Source organism: Cyanistes caeruleus, chromosome Z (assembly GCF_971803275.1).
Source record: "Cyanistes caeruleus chromosome Z, bCyaCae1.hap1.1, whole genome shotgun sequence".
In the NCBI taxonomy this organism is placed as follows: domain Eukaryota; kingdom Metazoa; phylum Chordata; class Aves; order Passeriformes; family Paridae; genus Cyanistes; species Cyanistes caeruleus.
In genome coordinates, this window is record NC_141732.1 from 35,762,428 (window position 1) to 35,777,219 (window position 14,792).

Genomic DNA, 14,792 nt, shown 5'->3' on the forward strand with positions numbered 1-14,792 from the left:
TTTGCACCTCAAAGGTTTCAAGGCATCACTTCTAACTCCCTGAGAACAGGAAAAAATCCAAACCAACTAATAAACCATGTAATGAGGCAATGGTGTCTTTGCTTCCTACTTTCCCCACAAATACAGGCTTTTCCTAAATAATAACTTTGTACAAGGGGTAATCAAGGGTGGTCCTGTCACCCAAGTGGGTACAGGGTTTAAGCAGCAAAAATTATGCTGCTATTATGTCAGAAGGGCTGTATTTGCAAAGCAGGAGTCTACAGCTCTCACATAGTTGAGACATTCAAGTTAGTGATCCAGAACCTGGAAGTGCTGGGAAAAGCAAGAATCTCTCAGCATTTTCCTGCTTGCAAAGGCTGTTCTTTGAGTAGAAACATAAACACATAATGTCCTAATTAATACAAAATGATCAATGTAGAAAACTTTGCTCCATTTCCTATCTGTAATGAGCTACATGAGTGACCGGCTGAAAGATGGAAATGACAAGACTTTCAAGTGTTCAGTGCCAGATCTGGAGACAGGATTTCATGAGCAGTCAGCCCCTTTTGGCTACTGGCTTCCTATTGCATCCCAAGCAGCTTTGAAGACTATGTCTGAATATGCACCAATGTATTCAGACGCTCAGTTAGGAAGAATGCTGTGACAAGGCATGACCAGAGGAAAGTCATGTGGGGAAACAATTCTCAAATCAAGAACAGGTAATAGAATCTTTCACCAAGTGTCCCAGTACTGGAGTAGCCAAACTGGCTAGGGTCATGGCTAGGAAGTAGTGATGTCTGGACAGTGTTTCCACACCTAGCCATAGGTCCATACAAAGGGACCTAAGTCTAAACTTCTTGTGTTCAAGGTGAGACCAGTTTGTGAGGAATACCATCTTGGACACCACCTTAATGCACCAAAGCAAGTGTCTGGAACAGTACAAGAAACAACACTTGCTTGTCTTCTGAGCCAGTCTTAAACTGATGTTCTTGACACTACTGAAGCCAGCAGCAAAACTGTTTTGGGCTGGAGCACTAATGCCCCCAATAAAGCAAACATGTAAGCATATGCATAACTGGAAAGGAACAGCTGGGAAAGACTGAGTCCATGCTGGAAGTCAGCAGTGGTAGATCGTACACCGCTAAAAAGTCCAGACACAGATGGGAATGGGACCGATGCAGGGTATTGCAACAAGAGTAGCACTACCCAGCAAAGAAGGTGGAGTGGCAGAACAAGTCTGTAAGACAAACTAGGATGGAAACAGCATGAAAGAAGAAAAATAAGCACCATGGCATGGAGACAAAGTAATCTTTACATACTCCTGAAGTTGCACAGAACTTGGAACGAGAGAGATTTAGAAGGCAGTAAAGTATTTCACAGATTGTGTACACATCATTGTATACTGAACAGAAATGATACTTTTATGATTTGGCAATGTGGGCAGCAGCCTGAACTGAGCAAGAACAGAGAGACTTGGCAGGTAAAATAAGAGAGTCATAAACTAAATGTCTTTGGTACAAAAAGCCAAAGAAAAGGAGCCACTTGACAGGCACTGTTGGCTGCTGTGTGCGTTTTTGGTGGTTGTTTTGGTTTGTTTTTTTTTCACTGTTCCCTCTTCATAAGGAGAAGGAAGTTACTAATACGGGTTTGCCTGTAATTTGCAGTTACAGAGCACTGTGCCCAGGTAGACAGCAATAAACTGTTCCAGACCTTCACCTGAATAACATATACCAAGGCCTTGTTCAATGGAATGGATCAGAACAGAGACCTAGCTAGTAACAGTGTATGGTTTGGAAGTGGCTTGGGAGTCTGCCTTACCAGCCAGAAGAATAATTTGTGATGTGAAAGAAAGAGCAAACCCTATGCAGAAACAAACTGAAAACACTGACCTTGTTTCTCTGCTAATTAAATAAGTTCTCTGTAGTTCTGCTGTAAGAAAAAAAGCATCTCCCTAGATGACATCCAGAGGGACCTTGGTAAGCCTGACAAATGGGTCCACAGGAATCTCATCCAGTTTAACAAGACTTAATGACACTTGCTGCACCTGGATCAACCCCCAGCATCAGCACAGGCTGGGGATGAACAGGTCAAAAGCAGCCCTGTGAGAAGGCCCTGTGGGTGCTGCTGGGTGAGAGGCTGGACATGACCCAGCCATGGGCACTCCCAGCCCAGAGAGCCAAACGTGTCCTGGGCTGCATCCAGAGCAGCGTGGGCAGCAGGGGAGGGAGGGGATTCTGCCCCTCTGCTCTGCTCTGGTGAGAGCCCACCTGGAACCCTGCATCCAGCTCTGGGGTACCAGCACCATGGATGTGTTGGAATAGGTACAAAGGAGACCACCAAGATGGATTAAAAGAAAGGAGCACTTCTCCTATAGGAAAAGGCTGAGACAATCATTCAGCCTGAAAAAGAGAAGGCTTCAGGGTGACCTATAATGCACCTTCCAGTAAAGGAAGGAAGCCCACAAGAAAGACTTTTTACAAGGGACAAAGGGGAATGGCTTCAGAGTGAAAGACAGTGGGTTTAGACTAGATATTAGGAAGAAATTCTTTACTGTGAGAGTGGTAAGGCTGTGGCACAGGTTGCCCAGAGAAGCTGTGGATGCCCCATCCCTGGAAGAGTTCAGGGCCAGGTTGGATGGGGTTCTGAGAAACCTGCTCTTAGTGAAAGGTGTCCATGCCCATGGCAGAAGGGATGGAACAAAGTGATCTTTGAGGTCCCTTCCAACTCAGGCCATTCTGTAATTCTGTTATATTTCTTGTACAGTGTTAGACTATTCCTTATGGGTTTTGTTCCACTTTTCCCAACATAAGTTTCTAAGTCATGCCTGTGTGTTTGCTTGTTTGAAAAGCGGTCACAGAAGCGGCCCAGTACTGAGAGTTTGCAAAGAACATCACACCAAAGAAAATAATTTTCAAAGAACCTATTTCAAACTCTTTGTCTGGTTTCTATTAAACACCTAATTAACTCTACTGCCTGAACAAACAGACAAGAAAGCTCTGAAGTCAAAGACTTACATGATTGCCAACCACGACAGTTCACAATTTAGTTTCTGAAACAGCCATGAAATTGGCTCAGAAGCACAGAAATCATCTACCTCTGGTTCTCCTTCTCCTTGAGCTGCCTGTATTGGAAATCTAGTAGTGGGCAGCAGTGGAGGTGTGAAGAATTTGCAGTGCTGTAGCTGCTCCAGTCAAGGAACTGTACACTCCCTCCCCAGGAAGCGAGCAGGCATGGGAGGAGCTGCAGCCTTCGTGATGCAAATGCACACCTCCACTCACCGCGGGGCAACCACGGGGTATGATTTTCCCAACTAGAGGTAAGTTGTTCCTGCAGTTTTTGTCTCTCTGACCTTGTCAGAAGGCTGGGCAATTCTGGATGTTGCAGCTCTGTGTCCCTTGCCCATGCAGCTTCATGGATGACTTGGTATTTATCCCCTCTGCAAAACAGCACAAAAACAGCTGCTCTTTGAGTAAAGCTGTGAAGGCCTAAGAGACAACACTTACATGAGCTTAGCAGGGACATGATTTGCAATCAAAATTTCTCAGTCTCCCTACCACTTTCTTACAAGGCAGTGGAGAAAAATGCCCATGCCTCCACTTCTATCATGATAAACTTTAGGGGCAATGCCTGCAAAAGAAAAACATGGGCGATAATGTCTATAAATCCTCAACCAGGTAAGTGGTAGAAAAGAAGGGACTTCCCAGCCTATTCCCAGGTTAGCTGGGAGCAAAGAGCAACAGCATAAAGATTCAAAGCACAGTGTTAAGCAAAACACTGTGGAGATGCAAATGAGGTTGCCAGCTCCAAACAATGGAAAAGAGAACTGCCTGCAGTTAAAGACTGCTCAAGTGATGAGCATGCATTCCCTGCACCATGGTCCCCCCACCATCGCTGTCTGGGGTAGCAGCATTCAGACACTTCAGGCATTTGTCCTGAGCTGCTGTCCCTGCCCTCTCTTCTCTTCCTTCCCTTCCAAACTGTGCATCAGTGACAGGACAGGCTTCAGGATGCAGGGGAGAGAGCAGGCATCAATCAAAACTCCCCAGCCCTATGACTAAAGGTCCTCCCATCTTGTGCTACTAAGGCATTCTGCAAAATGCAGGTCTTGATTATTCCTAAGCAAATGCCACTTCCACTCCCCAAACTAGCACTGCCCTGCAGTGAAGGTACCGCACATCAGAGAGCAACATTATGCCTGTGATCCCACTTGGCAGAGACAACAACAGACATTACTGCCTGGTGTATTTTATTCAGAGAGGAGCATCTCATCCAACACATGGACAACATAGAGGTCATTCTGCTGCATGAACCACAGTGCTGAACTCCAACAGGTTTGCAAATACAACAGCATTTGCACAAGGGCCTGTACTAGTCTGTGAAGCTCCCTGAAGAAAGCTGTGTTGCGCTGACCCTTCCCTGGTAACAAAGGAAGGGAAAAAAATCAAAACCAACAAACACAAAAAAAAACCTTTTCCCTTTTCCCAGTGTGGGTGTTGGGCCCCTATTTCTGAGGGCATCAAGATATTCACTGTGTTGCTTTCCAACCAGGAATTACTTCTCAGCACTACTCACAGCACCCCTGCTTTCCCCAAGTAATCACACCTTTCTATTTAACTTGCTATTACAAAAACAAGTTTGGACATTGAGGCCCAGCCTGTCCTGAGCTCCTGCAAGGCAGCCCAGTCAGGGTCAGAAAGCACATCCAAAAGGTCCAGTGTCTCTGAGGGTGGAACATACCCAAGGAAGAAATCAGGGGGTCTTCCCAGGCCGAGCTTGGATGAATTCATTTCTGGCCTGATCTCCTGTGCTAGCAAATTCTCCTGAAGATGCAGGCAAAGGCAGGGGCTGCAGGGAGCAGACACAAGTCTCTGGGTAGAAAGCACTCACCCCACGCCCCAGCCCATGCTGTTGCTGCTGCGATATCCAGCTCAGCAGCTAGCCTGGCACCCAGCACACCACTCCGCCTCACCTGGGAGAAATTCAGCCCATTGAGCGGGTGGCACTGCTCTTCTACTTTCTCCACAGCGCCCGTTTGCTTCCGCAGCCGCTCCGCTTCCTGGGCCAGGAACAGATCCAGGACGGGCACACCTCGTGACTTGATGTCTACCTCTGTCAGGGAGTTCACCATCAGCATCACCCAGACCGGCCTCTTCCGCTCCCAGTTGCCAGCAATGGCATTGAAGAGGTAGTCAGCATACAGCCCTTTGCCCCGCTGATCTGGGGTCATCCAGGATGGCATCATGAGCTTGACATACTCCAGGTGCCGCTTCAGCCGGCGGTAGATGTCGTGGGGCAGCACATCTTGGAGGTTCTTCCCCTGTGGCAGGAGTTGGCAGCTGGTGAGAGCTGAAATGGTGTAGGGATCAGTGAGATCCAGCTCAAAGTACACGATGTGGCTCTGCTGGAAGGCTTTCTTGGAGTTCTCTGGGATGAAATCCCAGACACGCGTGTATGGGACATGGATGGTGCCAAAGAAATAAGATGGGGGATCTCTCTTGATTGTCCACAGGAAGGAGTTCAGCTCATTTTGCTGGGAGAGAGGGAGACACAGCTGAGTAAGTACACATATTTACGCCAGGCCACTGCAGCAGAGGGCTTAAGGAAAACATGGTGCCAAGCCAGCGGGTCACCTGGCTCAGCAGCTTGCCAGCATGGACTTTTCCTAAAGTGACTTTGCTCACATAAAGTCCTCTTTGACCATTGTTTTTCTCAGGTCCTGCAGTAAAAATTCCACTTTCATTAAATAAAAACATAAGGATATTGGCATTGGCTTTCTCCTCCTGAAAGGTAACATTGCATCCTCTCAACAGTAGCATCACCTGATACATTATCTGGGTATCTGCCAAAAGCAGCAGCAGAGCGCAGGCCTAGCACACCATAATTCAAGCACAACACTTACCCAACTTCTGCCTCTCATCAAGTCAAAAACTGGCATCACTTGGCTGAAGCAAAGCAGGACAGCAAGATTTCTATCACTTTTACCTCTCGTTTCAGCACAGCAATGCACGTTTCATCAAAGAATCTGCTGTGACACTCGGTCAGAAGGTGGCACAGCATCACGGGTGAACTTCACACTTTGAGCATGCTGGTTTTGGTTGGGGTGGAGTTCATTTTCTTCACAGCGGCTGGTATGAGTTTTGAATTTGTGCTGAAAATGGTGCTGATAATATAGAGACGTTTTTGTTACTGCTGAGCAGTGCTTGCACAGAGCCAAGGCCTTTTCTCCCTGCTGTATGACTGCGAGCATGCATGCTGAGGGTGCACAAGGTACTGGGAGGGGATAGAGCCAGGAGAGCAGACCCTAGCAATATTCCATACCATATGGCATTATGCTCAGCACAAAAAGAACAGGGAGGGTGGGGAGGGGAGAGGAGAGGAGAAGGGATGTTCAGAATGATGGGGTTTGTCTTCACAAGACACTGCTATGCATGATGGAGCCTGCTTTCCTGGGAATGGCTGAACACTTGCCTGCCTCAGGAAGTGGTGAATGAATTCCTTGTTTTGCTTTGCTTGTGTGCATGACTTTTGCTTTAGCTACTAAGCTGTCATTATCTGAATCCAACACTTTTACCCTTCCAGTGCTCTCTCACAACCTCTCCTGCATGGAATAGGAATTTAATGAGTGCAGTGCTTGGTGGACAGCTGGGGTAATACCACAACAACAAGACACCAAGAAAATGAGTAACACAAAACACAGCTGGCAGGCAGAGTTGCTGGAGCAGGCAGAAATAAAGTTTTGCACATGGCAGACAGACACCCAGAAAAGACCCCTCACAGTCCAGTACTCATTCCTGAGTATCAGAGAAGAGCATGCAATACCTTAGAAAATAAGTGAAAACATTTTTCTGCAGGTCAGACTTGGCCTGTGGTATTAGGGTATACACTTGTAAACACAGAGGAATGAAAAAAAAAGCATGTTTGTTTTTAAATTAGCTTTTATAATGTCCCAAAACCCAAAGCCATCAGAAAGTCAGAATCAGATTTAAATTTGTTCTGCTGGAAAATACACCTCACAGCATCACCTGAGATACCTCAATGCAGGGTTGTGGTGTTCCCGTGGGACAGAAGAGCAGATGGGACAACATGGATCCTGCTTGAATCCTTCCAACTCACTTTACACCAGCAGCAGGCACAGCTTTCATCACCCACAGCACCCCACTGTGCAGCAGTACTTACTGGAGCAATGGGCACAAGCGGTGTCTGTCTGCACAGACAGGAAGAGGTAGCCTTTGCATGTCTAAGTAAGAGAACAGGCTTCCAGATGCACTCGAACATCTGGTCAGTCATGAGCCAGCAGATAACTCTAACCTCAGCACTGGGGCTAACTGTGCATGCGGGCTGATCTAAGAAGCTTGCCTGACTGCCAAAAGCAGAACAGGCTGCTGGGAGGAATCTACTGGAAGCACGTTGCCTATAAATTTCTGACCCTAAAGACTCAGGGTCAGAAAGGTTAATCTTAAAGACTGCTCTGCAACAGCTCATCCCAGACAACCTTCTCCACCAGCTCTGTACATCAAAACCAGGCCACAGATCAGGCAGCACTTCGGCAAAGTGCTACCATTTTCTGTAGTCCACTTCACCTGCATGGACTATAGAATATAGAATAGCCTGAGCTGAAAGGGATACAAGGGATCATTGAAGTCCAATTCCTGGAGCTGCACAGGAGAGCCAAATATATTCCAAAGGGCTCTTCAGACTGTTCTGCAGCATATCAAGAGTCTGAAGAATACTTCAGACCCTGGCAACACCATTCTACAACTCCAAATCCTACAGGACATGGAATGCACACTTAAATTACGGAGCACAAAAATTCTCCTGAAGACCATAGGAAGAAGGGAGAACAAACATGAAGAGCACCAGGGGGCATAAAAAAATACAGGCCAATAGGTGAGTAAAAATTAACATAGACCTGGGAAGAATATGGGAAAATTAATATGTAAAACAAGAGGGAAGATGACAGGGCTCTCCCCCGACATTAGTCAGAAGGGGAAAATGGAAGGACATGTTACTGGGGTGAGAAATGAACTGGAAGTAGTGGTCAGGCAGCACGGAGGAAGGATCAGAGCTGCTGCTTTCTATCTACTGCCAGTATAAAGACAGAGGAGGCACCTGGAACAGGCATGAGGTTAAGAGGTCAATTCTCCTTCTCTTCACACAAGTCTGATCATGTATGTGGGAGTGCACAAAACCAGCTACGACTCCAAGGAATTGTACAGAACACACGGTCACCAGCCAGCTTTTCAGTTCCTCAATAAATCCAGCAAGAAGGCTCAAGCCCAGATGACTGGTATCAGATTTTAACATGACATTAGCACTGCTCTGGACTGTACACAGCCTAGCTAGAAAGACTTGGCATTATACTCTTTTTCTCTGCTTATCCCCACGACTTTCCTAATCAGATACTGAAAGCAGAGTAATACTGCCAGCTACCACTGGTACTTCTGAAGAAATAAAACAGGCCATCAGGCACAGAGTACATGAAGTCTTCCTTTAAAGAGCCTGTAGCACAGGCAGAAGGACAGCAGGCTGAGACATAATAGAAATTTTCACACAGTTCTCCAGACCCTGACATTACAAAGCAGAGCAGCTGAGAACTCTTGCTGGCACTTGCATGTCAAAAGGAGTAGTCATGAACTTGAGAAATCACCCGAAGCACCACTCAGAGCTTCCTTCACAGAAAGCTTGGAGCGAGCATGAAGGGACAGAGAAACCTCAGTTTCCCACCACTGATGGGAAACTCCCCAGACCCCAGAATCAGTTTCTGGGCACCAGCAAGTGATGGTACAGGAGGAGCTCACAAAGCTCACTCTCCCTCCAACAGGGGCCACTACAGCTGCTCCGGACATGCTAGTGCCTCACACCCCTTTGGCATTTCCATTTCCTTCCGAAGTGGAGACTGGAATCCCACCACTGCTCTGCCTCTGTGCCAGACCCCTGCAAACAGCCTCCTGTTACTGCTCTGTGCGAGTGGGGAAAGGGCAAAGCCCTTGGTGTGCCTGAGCAAGTCTGTTTCCCCACTGTACCTTCAGGCACTCCAATCTCCCTGCCCACCTCCTGGAGCTCTCTCTCACATGTCTCAATGCAGCTTCACAGAGAGAAAAGCAAGGATATAATCTCACCCCAATGCCATAAAAGGGAAGCTGTTAAACAGTGCTCCTAGCAATGAAATAGCACAGGAGCAGTGCCAAAGCTTGTTCAGCATCACACCATACACCATCACTGCAGCACCTCACTTCCCTGAGAGCACACAGTAGATAAAAGTGCTACAGCCCAATTTTCCTTTGCAGTAAGATCCTTTAATAGAGCTGCTGCAATAAAAAAAAGTTGCTTTAAAACAAACAATTTACAGTCCTAGTGTTGTCCTGGAGGCTTATGGCAGCTGGGCTGTACAGCTCGAGGAATTTCAGTTCCAGCAGCATGTAGCAACAAAAAGGTTCATAAATAGATGAAGACACACAGATACGTATTTCTGTCTCCACTACGATTTTCAGGTGGTACTCAATGCATTACTCATCACGGGAAAAGCCCTGAGCAAGGGGAAAGAGAAGTCTCACAAGAGAAACAGGTCTCCCAACTTGCTGCCACACAAAGGTCCAAGGAATCATGAGATCAAGGTATTTCTGAATGCTCAGCACTACGGCATGGTGCCTCCTCCTCCTCCTCTGCCTTACCTCCCCAGGTGAAAAAGCTGACACTGCACAGAGAATGCACTGGGACTTGTGGGGTCCACTCCCAACCACAAGACTTGGAAAGCCTCCTTCTCAATCAAGGCTGCACAGGGGACAAACTCCACTGTCCACTGAGGTGCAACAGGGACACATAGGGACAGAAAACACTTCCCCAACATGACAGAACAATGGTGTCAGCCACTGCAAAAATCTGGAAAAGCATGGTGTGCATCAAGGGTATTTATTTCCCTGGGAGATGAGGTTCCTGTTTTTTGATTAAAAAGCCCCAGGCCTCAGATTTTGCTCATTTTAACTAGCACTAATGGCCTGCTTTTGCAGCACTATTTATAGATCCATTAGAGGATGCAACCCGTGGTCTTCAAATACACAAATACTACTGTGTTTGTCAGATATCATACATCACTTCAATCGAGGCAGCAATGATTCTTCTGGAAGAGAAGTGCCAAAGAAAATCAGAGAAAGTGTCTTTTTTTTTTTTTTTCAGAGAAACTAGCTCAAATTGGGCTGAATGATGTACTAACGAAAGCAAAATTGGCAAACCTCCAGAAAACAATTCAGAAAAACACCAGGAGGAACAAAGAATTCATCTAGCGACAGCATTCCCAACATCTAGAAGAACATGGGAGATAAAAAACTAAACAGAAAAGACAGAAAGAAGGCTGTAGTGATGCAGGGAATGAAGACTCAGAGGGAAAGGAAATCTGCTGTCTAGAGACTGAAGAACTGGATGGGAAGTCCAGACAAGGACAATCTACACTTGGTCTGCTTCCTTCTACATGAGTTCTGCTTCCTTCCATCTTCTTTCTCACCTATGTAAACTATACATTCCAAAGCACAACCTGTATACCTCGCTGTGCAGGTACGTGCCCTCTGTAGCTTCACTGTCTTTCAGGACCCCTAACATTCACCACTTGACCTCACCACCACACCTTTCAAACCTCAGCCCAGAACTGCACTGTTTCTCAGTCCACAATATTCTCATGCCTTATTTTTCTTGCTCGCTACAGAAGCCAGAGCACACGGCATGCAATATATCACCCAAGCAGGCAGCCCTATAACCCTCCCTATATGGCTTCCTCCCTCTCTCTTATCTATCCTGGCATCCTATCTTGTCATGTTCCTTTATACCTAATTGAGGCAAAGATTTTACTCACCTATTACATACCCGTGCAACTATGATAATGCACACAAAAATGCTAGCCCCATTTTTAATAGTACTTATCTTGAGCTTTTGCCCAGCAGCATTACTGACACTCTCAAACTCAGCTTAAGATTTAAAGCAGAAATCACTTGGGGATAAACACTGCACTGGCTACAGCAACTAAAAGAACACATCCAAAGTGCCAGAAATTAAAGTTTTTAACTAAAAAGCTACAGGTTAAGAACAGACAAATTACTTGCTCTGCCGAAGAGCATATATGGGGAAAAGTAGCCATATAAATTAACTGGCCCTCTATCAGAAAAAACACATCATAAAATACTAACCAACTACAACTCCAAGCAGTCCACAATTAATCCCTGATTTCTGGCATTAATTTTTCCAATACACTCCAATGTTAAGCAAAAAGAAAGAAGTACCAGACCATATTACCTAGTATCTGAAATACAACCCAAAAAAATTCCAGCATACTTTATTTTAAATTAACTGTTTTCAACGTCTTTTTTTCGAGGATGATAAGGCACGTTATTGGTTGTAGCTTAACTATAATTTGGATTCATGATGAGAAAGCCCTCTGAAGTACTGCAGGTTCATTCCTGCACACATAGTTTTTTTCATGGCAGAGACTGAGGCAACCTGACAAAAAGAAGACGGTCTGAGAGAGGTAAGAAAAGGAATCCTATAAAGAACTAAAGTAAATTAAAAAGCCATCCGTGGTGATGCAGGAACACGACAGTATATTTTTCCTAAGGAGTTCATGTAAATATTCATAAGGATAAACTCAAGAGATTTGTAAATAAGGCAGACACTGCCATTCCTAGACAGTGTGGTTATTACCACTGTCCTAATGACCCTCGGAAACGGCCTGCCTCTTCCAGAACTACAGGTGGTCTCACATTTTAATGACAGAGTAATCAGCAGATAATTACCTACCATTAACACTTTGCACCTCCAGTCTTGCTAGCAACTGGCAGAAGTCCATTCAGTTGCTCCTGAGAACAACTGATGTTCCTGCATGTCCCACCCAACCTGTGAAGTTATCCATTTCCACAAGTACGACTTCTGCTCAGGAGCTGTCCTCTTTGTCCTCGTTCTCAGCTAGCTCCTTGCAGTAGTTTCGTACCAGCCCACAGGCTTTTGCACCTTATGCCTTCAAGGAAAAGGGGGCACCCACTCCAAAGGCTTGACCTGGCTTTATGGCAGTGTCACAGCTGGCCACCTACAAATCCAGCCGACAAACTGGTTCCAAGGAAATTGTAAAGACACCATCCCACAAGGCAGTGCTAGGCTCTATTTAACTCAAGCTCAGGCAGACACCTCCAGTGAAGCACACGTAGCTTGGCATATGGCTGAGTCCATAATGTCCTAAATCCTAGGAGAAGATATTCTGGGGAACCAGCATGCTCACAGAGGCAGGAAGACCCCGGGAACAAGGGCTACATGTAGGTGCAGGAGCAGGCGAGAGAGTGGAGGAAAGTCTCAGAGCAGGCTTTCCTCAGTTGCAAAACTTTCTCACACCTACCCTGCAGTGAGCCTGCTGTGGCTTTGGCACTCCCCAGTGCAGCAGGTCTACACTTACTTCTAAGGGCTTCCAGTTTCCTTAAGAGCTGTGGTGGCGGAGTTAACCCTGCCTGGGAGGGAAGGTGAGGTGGCGGTACGCATATCCCAGAAGTACGTCAGGTCCAAGTAGATGCCAACAGACAGCACAGATGGCCTGTTAACACAAAGTAAGTTCAAGAAGGCTTTTCCTACGTGATTTTTGGTACTTTTATCTTAGAAGCTTCAACGAGAACGACTCTTTCTGATTTTTCAGAGAAAGGACGGACACCATCTGCACAGGCTTCACACTGGCCGTAATATCACCCCTAATCTGCAGCAGGGATCCTCTGCCGTGCTAACCACCCACCGGAACTAAGTCAGTGTACACTGCTCCTGGCTACTGCACTCAAGCTGCTAAGTTTAGGAGGCGACCAAAACCTCACATAACGTGTCACCGTGTTTTCACGCCAAATGGCCATTTGCTAGTCCGAACCTGTTCCAGCACGCTCGGTGTTCCTAAGTGGGACTAGGCGGTACCCCTGCATGGGATGATGGCAGCAAGTCACTCCCGGCCAGTCTGTCTCCTGGCGAGCAGCGCAGCTCGTCCTACTCAGCATAGGCAAAAGATCCTGCTGGGGTTCATCCCGGACCCCGTCACGCTCTTCCGTCAGCACCCAGGGATGGCTGCACAGTCCCGGGCAGCCGCGGTGCCGCTGCCGAGCGCTTGCCGCCCGAGCTCGGCGCACCGCGCCCGCCTGACAGAGGGGACGGAGCCGCGGCCGGGGCGGCCCCGCACGCCGCTCCCTCCCGTCACCGCACCCCGAGGGGACTGAGCCCGCGTTCCCCGCTGCCGGCGCGGGGAGGGGCGGCCGGCAGCGCACCCCGGGCGGGAGCGCACCCCGGGCGGGAGCGCACCCCGGGCGGGAGCGCACCCCGGGCGGGAGCGCACCCCGGGCGGGAGCGCACCCCGGGCGGGAGCGCACCCCGGGCGGGAGCGCACCCCGGGCGGGAGCGCACCCCGGGCGGGAGCGCACCCCGGGCAGCGCTTACCTTTCTGCGGAGCGGGCAGGCGGCGGCGCGGCCGTGCCGGGCTGTGGCCAGCAGGAGGAGGGAGCCCTGCAGCAGCAGCAGCAGCAGCAGCAGCAGGCGGCACAGCCCGCCGGGGCGCACCATCCCCGCGCTGAGCGCAGCCTGCAGACCGCGTCCCCTGTGGTTTCTGGTTTGTCCCCCCACCTTTCCCTGCTTCCGCACCTCCCGTTTTACTATTTGTTTTTTTTTTTTTTTTTTACTTCTTTCGCCTCTTTATTTTTTTTTTTTCTCTTCTTCCTCCTCCCTGTTAGTTTTTGGTTTTGGCCGTCCGACTCAACCCCAGAGCTCTCGCAGGAGCAGCCCCGTCCCCCGGCCAAGCCCTGCAGTCTCTGCCCCCTCCTCTTAAAAGGTCCCCTGCGGGGCGGGGGAGGAAGGGGAGGGCGCGGGGCCCGTGGCAGCGGGGCGGGCAGTGAGGGGGCAGCGGGGGGGTCCCGCAGTGCCACGCAGGGACCTCTCCGGGCCCCGAGGGGCTGGGGCGGCCGCGCCCCCGTCCCGCAGCCCTGGGCGAGCGGGGAGCGCAGCACCGCGCTCTGTCCGCCCTGGGCCTGCCCGCCTGTGTCCCTGCCCTTCATACGGCTCTCCTCAAGTGAATGTAAAATGGAATATTGTGGTTCTTCACAAGCTTTTTTATTGTCCGTCGGCTTGAATTATTTTGACTTCTTGTTTAATGGGCGGCCGTTCCAAAGTTGTGCGTCCAGTGTGCTTTGCACAAGCAGTGCTCACAGCATCACCGAATATTCTGAGTTGGAAGGACCCGCAAGGGCCGTTGAGTCCAACTCTTCAGTAAGTGGCGTACACAGGGATCGAACCTGTGACCTTGGCGTTATAAGTACCGTGGTCAAGTGTGATCCTTATATGACCAAAAATATGCTGAAGAATGTATCAGTCTGTAATACATTTCGGCCGTTCCTGCCGAAGAGGCTTTTGTTTAAATCTTCACAAAAGTACCCCTTGCTGTTAAGCACAGTCTCTAAAATATCGAGAAAATCCAGAAATGTACCAGGTTTTAAGCCAGTGCAAATTAAAAGAATGAGCCTTCATAGCTCTCAAAATATTCAATAGTCTCCTCATGATAATTTTATTATGGCATATGTAACTAATCCATATATAGCAAAACTATAAAAGTTAGCACTTTTAAGGCTTAAATTGGGTAAACCTTTAAAGTTAAACTGCTAACGACCTCTGACTAAAGTGTATGGTGTTATTGTATGGAACAATCCTTCCTGATTCATTCCTACTTGTTTTAATTATTTCCCAACAACAAAGCCAGAATCTATTGAAGGCTTGAATAAAAAGACAGTAGAGGTCAAATGAAAGGTAAAAGGCATGCCATTCTA

General features: G+C 47.9%; 1 protein-coding gene across 2 annotated transcripts in view; it reads right to left on the minus strand.

Moving 5' to 3' along the window:
- Positions 1-13,776, minus strand: part of TRABD2A (TraB domain containing 2A) — a 78,271-nt gene extending 64,495 nt beyond the window's left edge. For both annotated transcript variants that reach the window (XM_086867320.1, XM_086867319.1), the window contains exons 1-2: positions 13,417-13,776; positions 4,949-5,509 (exon numbers count right to left, since the gene is read on the minus strand). In XM_086867320.1, the coding sequence (XP_086723446.1) occupies positions 4,949-5,509; positions 13,417-13,539 (684 nt within the window). In that variant the 5' untranslated portion in view covers positions 13,540-13,776. The remainder of the gene's footprint in view (positions 1-4,948; positions 5,510-13,416) is intronic.
- Positions 13,777-14,792: the final 1,016 nt, after the last annotated feature.